The 14,979-nt window shown below is 40.0% G+C and overlaps 2 protein-coding genes across 6 annotated transcripts in view; one reads left to right on the top strand and one right to left on the bottom strand.

The window, feature by feature from the left end:
* LOC143345305 (RNA-binding protein fusilli-like) overlaps positions 1 to 14,979 on the bottom strand; it is a 31,144-nt gene that overhangs the window by 4,881 nt on the left and 11,284 nt on the right. For 3 of the 5 annotated variants that reach the window (XM_076772289.1, XM_076772291.1, XM_076772290.1), the window contains exons 3-11: positions 14,458 to 14,686; positions 11,724 to 11,813; positions 9,494 to 9,548; positions 9,296 to 9,406; positions 8,545 to 8,815; positions 8,241 to 8,456; positions 7,932 to 8,159; positions 7,605 to 7,806; positions 29 to 231 (exon numbers count right to left, since the gene is read on the bottom strand). In XM_076772289.1, the coding sequence (XP_076628404.1) occupies positions 29 to 231; positions 7,605 to 7,806; positions 7,932 to 8,159; positions 8,241 to 8,456; positions 8,545 to 8,815; positions 9,296 to 9,406; positions 9,494 to 9,548; positions 11,724 to 11,813; positions 14,458 to 14,686 (1,605 nt within the window). The other 2 variants (XM_076772292.1, XM_076772288.1) reach the window with 2 other exon arrangements.
* Positions 9,982 to 14,979, top strand: part of Ssb-c31a (single stranded-binding protein c31A) — a 51,980-nt gene continuing 46,982 nt past the window's right edge. The window contains exon 1 of the mRNA XM_076772307.1: positions 9,982 to 9,986. The gene's annotated coding sequence lies outside the window, so the exon portion shown is untranslated. The remainder of the gene's footprint in view (positions 9,987 to 14,979) is intronic.

Raw genomic sequence — 14,979 nt, 5'->3', positions numbered from 1 at the left:
AATAAGAAAATAAAGACAGGACACTTACCAACGCTGCTTGCTGGGGAATCGCCGCGATACCACCAACGTTCGCCGGATTATAATAATTAGTCGGGCTGACCGGCGGCGAAGGGTAAGGCCAGTAAAAAATTGGAGGCGGATAAGGTGCCGCAAACTGTGGTGGTCCGCGCGGTAGCATCGCAGCCGCAGGTGGAAATATCGCGACCGGCGGTGGTGGCAACATCGTGCCTCCTAAAGGGAAGAACAAGGCATACAATCAACGTTCGATCGAATCCCCTCCGATCGATCGTATACTAACGAAAAGGACGAAACGATCGGGAGCAACGATCCGAAAGTTCCTCCCTCCATTGCTCCGCGAGGAACTTTTAAGATCGCTTGAATGGTTACCAGGGACATTAAACATTTAAAAAAAAAAACCCTTCCGATGATTCGATCGTTGCGTTACACCAAACCGATCGCGTCTCGAATACGAGCCCGAAATATTATGCTCGAAGCGCGTATTAAATTTTTTTATAGCGAGAAACTTGCTCGTGGATTAATAGACTCCCGATAAAATGAAAAAAAAAAAAATAATAAAAAATCTGATAACACCCATAGATTCTATGTATGTACAAACATAAGAAGAGTGCCCAACTATGTAACCACACCACGATTCGTGGTCGATGACATCGTGCAGAAAAATAAGTAATGAGCTTCTAGTTTTCTGTGTATTAAATCGGTGATTCTGATTTCAATGTTCTGTTACATGTATTTTCTGTTTTCTTTTCTTTTATCGACGTTCCCGCAACCTGCACGATTTCACGATTAATTTGACGATTTTCTACGGTCCGTTCGAGTCTTAGAATCTCTTTAGAATCAGTTTTTTTTTTTACGGGATTTTTTAAAAATTATCTTTTTCTTTTAATACTTTCGGTAGTTGTCGTGGACTCGCTCGGACCGTATAAAAGCCCGTCATCCAAAGGAATAATGATTTGGACTTGGCCTACCTGGAAGCACAGAAGTTAGTATTTGTAGATCCCGCTACCAAACAGCAATCGACACTGCACCATTGTAACACGATATATACGTATGTTTTATATATATGTAGCACCAACTTGCGATTTCGACCCCTCTGCCAAATCACCAAAATTCACTCAAACTCTCCCTCTCTCTTCTTGCTTCCCTCTCTCAGACTTTTCCCACTCGCTCTTTCTCTCCCTTCTCTTCTCCCCAGCGTATTAAAGAAAAGCCTTTTTGCGTGCGATCTTCGATGACACAATGAAGAAGAATTTTAGGACAACGGTATTCGTATTAAATCAGTTTTAGCCGATCGTTATTATCTGATTGCACGATAAAAACATTACGAAAACCTTCGTATCGCATCGAGGACAGTGCAAACATTGGAACTTTTTAATTGAACGGAGAACGTGTCACATTAAACTAATCGAGAAACAAAAAAAAACAATAGAGAAGCCGAAGAGAACACAATTTTGCTGAATTTTGCTGAATACACATATAATCGAGCTCGTCGTGAATTAGATTGCAATATATCAATGGTCAGGATACCAATGTTAGATCTAATCACAGGCTTGCCTGATGATATGTTAACAACGCAACAGTGACCGTTCTTTGAACAGGATTGATAAAAAGAAAAGGGAAAAGGCGGATCGACGCAACGATCCTGGGTGGTAAAACACAAAAAAAAAAGAAAAAAAATAATAATAAAAAACAAAATAACAAGAGAGCGGGAGAGACAGCTAGAGCAACGAAAAGAGACAGAGAGTCCGAGAGAGTGAGAGAGAGTACCTATCATGTGAGCGAGAGCAAATAAACAGAGAGTGAGAGAGAGGGAGGCAAGAGTTACGACACAGAAATCTCCAACTTGATCTGTAGACACCAAAGATACCTGCGAGCCCAGTGAAAAAAAATGTATAGAACGTAACAAGGTACGGTGGTCGTAATTTTCAGGACATCCATGAGAAACGGGAGACCCCACGATAAATCGCGATACGAAACGTTTCTCGAACTCGACGGAATCCCCCGTTCGAGCTGCGAGAGCAACGTCAATCGCACCAAAGAGAAAACAATACAAATTTCCATCCTCGTTGCTATCAGAAAAAAAAATAAAAAAAAAATACAAAATTAATCTCAAAGAAAAGTCAAACGAACGACGATATCACCCGTGCCACGAAAATTACCACCACCAGGCGAGGGTAATATAATCAGGGTAAGAGTCCACCAACCCGGCAAGCAAAAAGATATGTATGTCCACAAGGCACATTTATTAAACATGATCGTTCACCATCGATATAATCGTCGATATACAGAAAAAAAGTGTATACAAGGTGTAAAAAAAAGATCAGTATATACTACGATTCGTGTAAATGCGTGTACGTGTTGTGTGTGTGTATGTGTACGTACTCGTGTAGATGTATATTATGTGCGTGAGTGTCCTATATATCCCAGTAGATAAAACGCAATCGGGAAAAAAACGTCCTGCCGTAACGAAAAGAGAGCAAAAAAAAAAAACGAAACAAAAAAAAAATAGAAAAAAAATTGAATTAAAAGTGTCGCACAAGAACCGAACTGGTCCAGTTTTCGTTACCTCGCGAACGTGCGCGTGTGGATTGTACCGCGCGATTTTATTAACTTTCGCCAGGACAATCACGATTGGCCGTGAACTCGCGAAATTGTTTTGTACGACGATATCCTGGAGACCCTTGCCCGTCTCGTAAATCCCTCTATCATCGATTTGATTAATTATATGATAGTTTCGTCGATCATTAAATTTATTAAACGGTATAAAATTTACATTAATTAACGCGACTCAGGCGGAAATCCCACTATTACGATTGTCAAACGCGTTCAAGGTTTCGTAAAAAGCACCGAGGGGATTAAAATGATTTCGAGATGGACCAGAGTCTGCCACTTGTTTCTATCGAAAGGCCCCTATGGATGTATAATTAGTTCACATAAATACCGCGCCGCCTTAGTCAGCATCCGAATAGTAGCGACAAACGTATGTACTGACAATAACCAGTACCGACGACAATGAGTTAAATGTAAATTTGCAAAGGGACGACACTGTCAGTCACCAGGTTAGCGATTCACAATAACCAGACAACACATTCAACGCAATGGGAAATGCCACGGCCTTGATATAACGAGCTTTTTTTTTTTTTTGGAGTTAGTACGGAGGACGATAGTGTCTATAATGCTACTCCCTTTTCACTTGTTCTTTTCTCCATCCTTTCGCACCCACGCACACACACTCTCTCTCTCTCTCCCTTTCTCTCCCTCAGTAGCCTGTGGATTCGTGTATAATACGGCTCGTGTGAGTGCCCAGCGAAAGCTAATGGCAGGTAATACACATTTGAACGACATTATGCGTCAATACGTTAAGCTGCTCTGCGACGAGGATCGAACGAACGATTGAAAGACGAAGCTTTATGTTAACGCACGACAACGAAGCTTGTATTTTCGTTACGCATCGCTGGACCAAAATACAGTGCCTTGAAAACTGTTTCGATGCCCCCAAGACCAGCGATGAAAATGTTTCGAGGTTAGTCATCGATCATACTACGGAAATCAACGTGCGTCGCTACAACAGTTTCGAGTCGGTCGATTCCTAGAGCACTTGATTTGTCGACGCATAAAGTTGTCCGTCCATTGTACGCGTGTCTCGTTCATCGAGAAGGCGCATCTTACGTACCGTACATACGGCAATTATCGATGGTAATGGTATTTTTAATAAAAAAAAAAAAAAAAAGAATCCGCGCGATAGTCGAACGCGTTAAGAAGTTCGGTCGCGTTCTCGCCTTACCTTCGATCGGAATTAATTTTCGCGTAAACAAGAATTGGAACTCTGGGCGAACGTCTCAACGCGCTCGACCGATACATTTATTTTACGTTTGTCAAAAAACACACCAAGATGCGCCCCCATGGAGACGACGCGAAACGGAAGCACCATAAATCCCTCGCCGACGCGCGTTAAGACGGCTACGAAAATAACGACTGGTTCGCCCTCAGTTTCGCGTCGTCTCGCGAAATCTAGTTTCTAGGATGTCTATTAATGCTAGGGCGAAGCCGACTCAGGAAGCATAATCCCGACGTAAATATATATCGGCAGGCAATACCCGATTCTCGAGTTACATCTGTGAGATTGGAATGCAAAGTGTGCGCGATACCCGGATACCAAAGTACATTTATTCGTGGCTTGAGCAGTGCGAGTGTCTTTTCCTTCGACGCCATTAGAGAGTAAAGGACAGCGAATACCGATTAATCGAGCTATCCAATTGTTCGATTGAAATGGATCGAAGAAACAACGAAAAAAATAACTCGATCGAAGATGTTCTGGCCCGCGTGAACTCCGATCAACCGGAAACCGCTGTACCTTTTCAACCGGCGAACGGTGAACGCGAAAAGTATCGAAGAAGGCCGTGCACACTTTGCACAGCAATTTGTAACGACAAAACAGGACTAGGTATACCAAAGTACTACTACTCGATTCTATGTAATACGCTACCGCATCCTGTCAAACAAAGAGAGGCTTGTGCGAGATTATATAGGATTACCACGTAAAAGTACGAGAAAATTGTTACGAGGTGTGTGTACATGTCGGCAGGTCGGGGAAGGAATGCGAGAGGAAGGAACGGAGGAACACCTGGGAAAAAAAAAAATATATATATACGACTAATATATAATGAACATAGTTACGTGCTAAAGGAAAAACGAAATTGACGCGTTACGTAAACGTCTAGTTGTGAACGATAACTAACGAAGAAAGATTATTACAGGTACTTGCAGGTATGCACGTCCCTCTACAAACCACGACATGCAAACCAGTCATTTCTATACCCGTGGACTTTATACTTTCGAGGCAACAACGATCATTGTACGTTTCCGTGTTCAAATTCGTCTTGTTATCACGCTACGCAAAGGAAAAAAAAAAAAAAAATAGATAGAAAGAAAATACGTGGCAAGAAGAAATCTTTCATCGTGATAACACCGAGATCGAGCATACGGGGGGGGAAAAACCATACAGAGAGTCGGAACAAAAGGCGAGGCGAACTTCCCGGTCATGGGAGACCATGAAAGCTCTTTTATACGCATGATAATATGCGCGATCGTCGTTCGCACGGTCGAACATTCCACGAGTTTTCCGCGCAGACCCAACGTCGGTCTCTCTGCACATTTCTTCTCTAATAGACCACATATTCTATCCACCAATTATGTTACCGTTAAATATAAAACCGTGGAAGAGCATCGAAAGGATGAAAAATGCCGACACCAAGTTAACAATCACAAGCTGCGAGACCTGAATGATGGTACAAAGTGAGAGAATTTCAAAGAATCATATCGAACGAAGTTAATAAGAAACTTCGATTCTCATAAATTCAGAAATAGTTTGTAATTAAAGTTTCTGACGGGTAAAGAAATATACGAAGATACTCCCTCTTTACGACGATACCAACGAGCTATGTAAATGAATAAGATTGGTATTTATGTGTTTGCTTAACGATGAAACTATGTAAAGTTAATATTTGAATATCTATAAACTGTTGAATATGAAAATTTCGAGTAAAAAGGAATAGTTCTGTTGTAGAAGAATGCAATTATTTTTAGAATAATGTCATAAGAACATAGATCATCGTGTTTGAAATTAGAAAAATTGCTGCTGCCTACATCTCCGTGGTTTTCTCTCGTAACTTTAACACAACTGTCCAACCAATTAACGTGCTTGCACTACCGTAGAACGTTCATGTAAAAACAATAATAACACGTTCGAACGTAATTGTTCCGATTTCCTGTTTCGAGTTTGAGTACTCCCTGTGACTTTCAATTGGACATAGATAAGCATCTTAAGTGTCTTATTGGGAATGTGATGAGAGCTAGAAACGGATTTGTGAACTTCATCGTCGGACTTGTCGATCATGTCGGACTTGTTTGGCTCAGGAAGCTCTCGCGCATCACAGTGCAAAATATGAGCGAAACCGCGACATGATCAGGTTCTTTTTTTTTTCTCGTTTCTGACGCACCGTAAAGTAGATGCCGCGTGAAGATATAGCTACACTCCAAAGATCAGAGCTTAAAAAATTGATAACATTGGATGGAATGTCCATTACTTATGCACTAATAAAAATATTTCTAGCAAAATATATAAATCATATATATATATATATATAGTATGTATATGTTTGATATTTGTATATATAACATATAAATTTATATGTATATATTTACATATGCATATAAATCACGAAATCTCCAGAAAAAATGACCTAAATCAAAGAGTCCTCGTTCGCGTTTACGTTAAGGCACTTTGTTGCACATTGTATATAACGATGCGATCTTACGTGTAAATTACCAGACTTCACACAAAACAAAGAAACGCGCGATCGCATACAGCGATACGCCGTCTAAAGAGCGACGCTTATCATCAAAAAACGTGCATGTTACGTAAAAAAAAAAAAAAAAAAAAATAAAGTAACACATAAAACACTCTAAGTACTGTTGCTCGATATAAGTATCAAAATGGGAAACGAGTCTGAAAGAATAGAAAGATTGTACGTATATTCTAGTCGGAGGAAAGGGTTCCAAGGACAAGGACCTCTAAATAACAGTCACCGTACACCGATACAAAAGGGGGCACTTGCACAAAGTATCATGCGGAATGTCTGCAAATAACTATAGCGAAATAAGAATTATGTACCATGTACATTCGTGGAAAGAAATGAATCATACGTCTCAATAATTCGATGCACTCATACACGATGACGATGCAACCGGAGTAAATTTTTCCGTGCCTCTCGTTATAAGAGACACGAAGAAAGTATAAAGGAACGGACGATTGTTGTGAAGAATGGAACACGTGATTAAATGAAGATTCATAAACACCGATCTGGTCCGTTTTTTTTTTTTTTACCGCCGCGATCGACACTGGCACAGCTCGATCCATCAGATCTGAGGATAAAATTGAGCGGGATAAGGCAAACCAGGTGCCGCGGTCGGTGCTTGGGCGAATGCAGTCGCTGGCGTGTGCCACGTGGCGCGTTTCGCGACAGTACTGGATGCATCGGGCGGGAAAGCGCTTTCCCAAGTTCGTTTCAGTCCCATTATGGCGGCTGGGTTTATAGGCGCGGCTTGGACGATGGGTGTCAGCAGGCTGTGGGGCGCTGGTGCTCGTAAAATGGGAATTCGAGAAGGAACGTTGAAGAGTAAAAAGGGTGCTGGTGTCGGTGGTTGAGCGTGAAGCGCTGCGGCCGCAGCCGCCATGGCACCTGCACCTGGAGGTCCCATGGCGTACGCGGGGATCTGATGCTGCGGATTTGGTCCGGGTAGAGCGAGCGTTTTAGTCGTCACCGACGAAGTTGGGGATGCAGGAGTGGTGGAGGTGGGTGGCGGATTCGAGGCTAAGGCCATCAGCCAAAAGTCTTGATTTCGAATTGCCTGAGCTTGAGCTTGAGCTTGAGCCTGCGCTTGAGCCTGCGCCTGTGCTTGGGCTTGAGCCTGCACTAACGCGTGAATATCCCAGAGGGGAGGTTGCGCCGTCGGTACCGGCACCGGTACCGGCGTCGGCGGAGGCGGATGTGTCAAAGTTGCGGGATTTTGTGTGGTCAACGTACCGGGTGATAGCAGAGCCTTGGTTGACGGTTGAGTTACCGCACCTGTCAATACCAGATTCATATCGTCCCCGCTGCACTGGAACACTTCGATGTAACGTTGCTTCTTGCCATATATCATGTATCGATGATGTCGTTGCGACGCACATGCGAATGCCGAACTTTCGCTGTCCATTTGAATAAACGCCTCCCCGGAAGGCTGACCCTGAACCGACAAAAACGATCGTTTGTGAACGTTAAATACTACTATCTTGAATGCTCTATAAAACACTTGGATCTCCTATTACTAACAAAACTCAGAAAATTCTTCAAAGAAATGGATATACTTACTTGAGCGTTATAAACCATATGAACACCTTGATAAACAATATTCTTAGAATGCTCGCCCATAAACTCGAGAATATGCTCTACGAGAGCTTCGTAAGGAAGACCGCGCAATCGAACGCAATCTTTACGCGTACCGGACGTAATGATATGTTGTGGAAGTATTGGAGGAAGCTGTGGAATGGGTGGTGTCGGAAGCACAACCTGTTTCGGGTCAATCGCCCTATTCAAGACCTGTAAATCACAAAATCGATATGCAAATGAACCGTCTATTTTCACTACTTTTGTACCCGCATTGTTTGCGCGCGCACGCACCTGTTGCACCTCGGCAATTGTACTGCGAAAAAGTTCGATATACCGACTACCAATACAATCTCTGTGTTTGCTCAATGCCTTTACGGCATCTTCTTCTTTCGCAAAAAGAACGAAAGCGTCTCCAGTCGCTCTCCCATCTGGTTTCTTGACGAACAGAACTCCATCCTCCCCATCTAACACATGACAGGGCTTTTGTCCTGACAAAAAGAAATCCAGCTGTAAAAAATAATACACCATTAAACCGACGCCAGAAATGTATGATAGAATGTACAAAAAGAATACTTTTTATTCTTTTAGTACTCACCACTTGTTTAGCAACACAATCATACGGCAAGCCTCTCATTCTAACAATAACTTGTGCTCCTCGTGACAAAAATGCATGAGCCTCCCCGCTTGTACCTCCAGCAACACCAACAAAGTCTTCTCCAGAAGCCTTATAAACTTCTATGTATCGTCCACCCATATGATGTTTATGTCTTTTTAAAGCCATGTCTCTGTGTTCTTTATTAACAAATCGTACTAATGCTTCTCCGTTACGTCTTCCCATAGGACTTAAACACAGAGCTACACCACCCCTATGAAACAATATTTTTAACTGATACTGTGACATAATAGAGAGCAGTACATCATACATAATTTTGTAGGTTATTATGTAGTAGATAAGCATAAGAAATAACATTATGTACGTTACAACCACAATAATCTTGAGAATTATTCGTAAAATTGTGTGGCATATAAGATTTATGACCCCAGATAATAGTTATCATAGCATGAGCAAAACATAAACAAGTAAACAAAACATGACATAAGTTTTTAAAACATGTTTACTACCTTATAAATAAACCTAACTACTTCCTTGTTAATTAAACTCACACAACCATCTGATAGAATTTAACAACTGCATTAACAATATAAATCTATTTATGCATCAGATATGAATGTTTACCTTTTCTACATGGATCCAAGTGGCTTGTACACAAATACCACAACTGTTATTACAATTTATTTTGTACAATTTTTATATTTAATAGCTATACATAGTAAATTTCACTTACTTGGCAACATTTAAGCCACGAAAAAATTTTGCTATGTCCTGATCAGACGATTGCCAAGGAAGACCTCGTGCTCTTACTACACAGCCATTGTCAACTTCTTCATCTTTTGAGCTACAAGAAAACATTACATAAAATTAAGAGAATATATTTCAGAATTAATAGCACTTTTAAAATGAAAATGTACTAAACATAACTCACCATATACCAGGTTCTAAAATAATGTTAATTACTTCAGGAGTTTGGAAAACGTGACCTACAATGAAAAAATATAATCGTGAGCATAAATATATATTTATTTGGCATGCTAATAACAGTAGTTTTACAATAATATTAATGGTAGAAAAAGGGTAAGGTCAAGATTAACCTCATGGATCAACGTCGTTAATATACCAACGTGATCGTGATTCACATCGATCCAAAAAATCGAGTACAATACGATTCACGAAGGTCTCAATGTTCTACCATTTCTTAATAATTCGTTCATTAAAATTCAAATGGAAATTGACAGTAAGACCGAGCATGCATAAAATACGTTGCTCCTATCGTAAATATATGTATTTCAAACATATAATTAAATGCTGTAAGTTCGATTTTAATTCTTGCATTAATTACAACGTAACATTTTGAACTTGTAATCTACCTTTCATATTAGAGAATTATGAAGAGGAAAAATGTTTCGAGTTTACGGTTGCGTCATCGAAATAAATCTCAGTCCTCGGACGGTTTCTGTTTATAAGAAAAGGAAGAATCTTTTCCCATTGACTATTGAAAAGTTTTGGTAGTATCTATTTTGTTCTAATTCGTTAACGTCAGAGAGAAGACGGTCTAAACAACGAAATTTTAACAGGCGATGCCTCAGAGTCAAGCGAGGTGGTAGATTTACAATGGGTAACCTCGCTTCCTCCTGGTCAACACATGCGTTTGCAATGCAAATTTTCTGTCGAAAGAAAGTTTAGTATACGCCCTATGTAAATGTCCACGAATGCAACGACGCCCATTATCGAAATCAATTTTCTCTTAGTCCTAAATTTCCATCGAAACGAATACTTTTTCCATAATTACTACACAAATCGATTCTCCCGCGTAAAAGATAATCGTCGTTCCAGTATCTCGGAACTCTGTCGTGTACGCGTTTCCTTCTGTAACCATACACCGGTGGATTGTCTCTGATTTCTCGCGCTCGAGTGAAATTCTCGCATTCAATTTGCCTACTCGGTGCAACGTGTCAGCACATCTTTTGAAGAATTTCACGGACAAATATTGTCTAATTTTCATAGTTCGATGCGACAAACGCAAAATATTTTTTAACCGTCGAGTAAAGCGTGAACAGGCGACGGTAAAAATATTGCCCTTTGTTTTCAGCAACAGGAGGTGTGTACGTGGCCCCACAAGAAACCAACTGCGTGTGTTCAACGCGTGCACACGTCTGATACACTGGCACACGATGCATTTAAATTTAAAACTATCACGAGTTGAGTACCACTGTGATAAGGAGTATATTATGGCCGTCACTGCTTATAACATTACACAGTTTGACCCGCGTTCATAAACCATGAACACGCAGAAGGGACCAATGCACGGACCTGAGACATATACTATGTATTCTCTCCCTCTCTCCCTTTTCGTTCCGTTCTTTTATTGTGTCGTTTTGTATCCTTTGCATTCGCTTGTGCTAGGCCTTTCTTCGTTCGCGTGCAACGCAAGTGGAGTTAGGTATCGTTTAAAATAGAAATATTTCAAATGTAGGATGAAAAAATAGAACAAACTTTAATATTTACCTTTTGAAGGACATTTGACTCTGGTTTGACAATTATTCGATTAAATTTTTTACAAATGCTATCGAACGTGTCGTTGCATATCACAGAAAACTCCAAAATATTACGTGCGAGTAGTATTACGAAAAATAACAAAGATCACTTAATGATTTTCCATTTTTGGGGTATGACATATTATAAGAAGAACTCTTGCTTCTATAAAAAATGATGGCTTGAAAGTCATGCGGCCTTGAGTATTATGGATGAAAAATGAAAGATTCATAGTCTAGGCACGTGCCAGTTAAGAATAAAACACGATTAATTAGGAAGTCTGTATCAACGTGGTTCACTGTTAACGTGTAATTGGGACTCGGGACGAGTACGATTAGGGTTCGAATTACGTTTAATAAAATACTGATTATAACTTAATAAATTAAAATGAATCGAAACTCTACGTTCATTAGCCGTGTTAGAGTCCACGAAAGATAGATATATCGTATGTGAACCTTAATCTTTGAGAAATAAATTTTTTTTTTTTTTCGTACGAGTTGCTCGTTAATTACAAAAAAAACTGGCGCTATCAGCCGTAAGAGCAGATTAGATATAATTTTACATTACATATTTTATATTCCAACCAAGAGGAAAATTCGTGGACTTGTCACTCGACGACTTACCATCTTTGATCATTCTTTGTATTACGCTGATCATGTCCTGTATCTCCTTCACGTGATAATCGTTTTCCGTATCGGACGGTAGACCGAAATCTGATTGTCATCAGTCAAGGATAAATTTTTGTCAAAAATCAATAATTCCTATCGTGACGAAATGGAACATAGATTTTCATAATCGATGGCTTTACGTAAGCGCGCGCGATATATCGGGATATCGAACGAGTCCAAACATTATCGGATCTACCATTGCCTAAAAATATTTACGATTTATTTTGACCCGATTTAATATTCATTTATAAGCCTTTGGAAATCGATTCCAAATAAATGGAAATAATACGAATGCACGTTTATATTTCTTGCGTGACCAATAAAAAAAAACTTAAATTATACATTTACCGTGATAAGAAAAATAGAAATTATTTCGATGTTGAGTAAATATAAAGGAGCACGGTTTAAGGATGAGTAGCTGAAACGCCGAGAAATCGAACAGACTTGTTACGCGCATAATTATTATCCGTATATCTCGTTTGGTCGTCAGGCTGTTACCAATATCTCCACCAGGTTGACCTTTACACCGTGTTCCGCGCGTGATAAGACTACGTTGGCCACTTCATGGGACTTTCTTAAGTCATTCGATTGATCTTGGTGTCGTGTACATTTCGATTTCGTTCAATTTTTCTCTAATTTTTATTCCACGCTCGCAAAAGATCCAAGACAGTGTCTGTTATTATAATATCTAACATTTACGACTTGTTTATAAAGACTGGAGGACTTTAACGAGACTAGAATCCTCGACAAACAAGAAGTAACGTAGACGCAGTAGTGACACTTCCGGAGTTTTTTTTAATTACGTACTTAAGGTTATCGAAACATTTCGAAAATACGTAAATAAAAATTAAAAAAATGTGATCAAATAAAAAAAAAACCAATCTTAACACGAACCTGAATCGATCGATATTCGTGTCTACTGTATCTCGATAGCCACAGGTGGTTTTGTTTTATTAAGGACAGATACAACACGCACGATACTGACAATATACATAGAACGATTATAATACCCTAATCCCAATAGAGTTTAATATCGAGGTTGGATTAGATCCACGACAGGTACCCATTTGCATTTGCGAAGTAGTATTTCCTCTTTCGAATTAAATCTCACCTACGACCGCGCTGACTTCGACTCCTTTCATGCAAATGCAAAGGAATATGAAAAGAATCGAGACGATGTATACACAGATGCGAAGCAGGTTCTTAGTTTTTTCATTCCCAAGGAAACGAAAATATAATTATATGACACGGTAATACATATGAATGACTATACGTTAATACCTGCACGTATGCGAGCAACCAGAAGAATAAAAGCAAACGATCACGATACATCGCTAAACTTGCTGGAAACTATTTTCTACGCGAGCATCTTATTTGCAAATGCTTTTTTCTAACGAATATGCAACGCGCGTTGCAAGATACGTACTTTTCCGTCGAATAAAAGGCGACGTGCAAAACGAAACTACGTAAAACACGTACGGAAGAAAAACCTTCGACGTGTATGCGTGTTGGTATAAGGGAAACATACCTCGGATTCAAACCGTAAAACGTTTGAGAAAACGTAGAGATCCAGAATAGTTCTGCCGTCGTGCAATATGCGTGGAAGGAATGAATGAATAATTGTACACTCTCACGAGATCGTCGGATGTACTATATTGAAAATCGAGAAGAAAACGATACCGGCGTGCAAGTAATATTTATGCTGGAATATATGTTGGCCCGCAAGAGCGCAATTACACGATACGCGCACCCTCCGCCCGCTTGCAGACTGACTTTGCACCAGCGGCCAGTTCGTCGTCAGGTTCGTCGAATATGTTGGATTCGACTTCTGTCGCGCCGCCTAACGGCCGCACGCCTTGGAATTCTCCTCGTTTCGACCATAGTCGTCGCCTTGAGGCGATCTGACGGTATCGAAAACCGAAATCTTGTCTTCGATCGGCGAAACGCGACGATTCACACGACGACCAAACGAGTATCGAAAAGTAACTATATAAAGTGCTATGTGCAGCGATGGAATAAAAGTTCAATTCCTACACGAGCACGTTTCCTCTGTATTTTTATAGCCCTTTTGCTGGAGATTTTTTCCTGCCCTGACTACTCGCCAGAGGGAGTAACTTGTCATTTTAGTTCGGGATCAGGGATGCGATTACTCAAACAGTTTACAGGTGTTCGAACACTAGAAATGAATTTTGGACATTTCGAGAACATATTACTCTAGATTATTGTGACGATTGCAATAAAGGGTTTACCAAATGTTTAAATAAATATTGAAATTTCAATTATAGAATGAAATATTTCATACCAAACAGATAAAAATTTAACTGTTCGATCGAATAAACATCAGAACTAAATTAGTATGTAACAGTGTTATTATTAGGGAGCCAAACTAGAGATGGATCAAATTCTTATCTATACAGATAAAAATGTCAAACAAAAAACTGAATTGCTATACGTTTGCTTTATCGGTTCGAAGAGAATTTGGCCTAAATTTGGGTCACTGAAGTAGATACTATGCAGTTGTTGAAAAATAAGAGTTTTTTCGTCTCTTGACTCCTCGAGAGTGGGGGGAGCAACTTGTTTTAGTGGTCCTATGACGTTTCATTGTGGAAAGGATTGACGAACGCGAGCGCGGAGAAAACAAGGAAACAATTGAGCAACATCGAATCGTTAATGACTTGTAAAAGGATACATTCCAGCATCTCCTGTATTCCAAAGGTCGAAAGCTCTCCGTGGGTGGAATAACAGGCGACGAATTCCTTGCGGAGATCGTGAAAGAAGTTGTAGTGCTCTGGCAGCTCGATGTCTTTGTTGCAGGCCTCTGGGTGCAAGCATTGTCTTAACGGCGCCTGACCGTCTACGACGAAACGTGGTGTGGAACCAGACGTCACGCAGGACATGGAAGACCACCATGCTTCGAACTTTTGTTAAAAATGAAATTATGTAAAAATTTCCTTTACATTTCTCGAAACATCTGAAGTTTTATAAAATACAATTTTGCATCCCCCAAACACGAAAACGTTCCGAAAATAATTATTTTAAACCGTTATACAAAAGTTCCGATCGAAATTTTCACGAACTTCTATTCTGAAAAACTGTTCTTCGGAATAAAAGTCCTTTGTAACTATTTCGAAGATCTAAGCCTATGTAACAGTTTCCAAGTTTTCGTTCTGCCGATATTTTTACATGTAATTTAAGAGTAAATGTACTTTAT

The sequence above is a fragment of the Colletes latitarsis genome, chromosome 9 (genome assembly GCF_051014445.1).
Source record: "Colletes latitarsis isolate SP2378_abdomen chromosome 9, iyColLati1, whole genome shotgun sequence".
NCBI lineage: Eukaryota > Metazoa > Arthropoda > Insecta > Hymenoptera > Colletidae > Colletes > Colletes latitarsis.
This window is presented reverse-complemented; position numbering and strand designations above follow the sequence as displayed.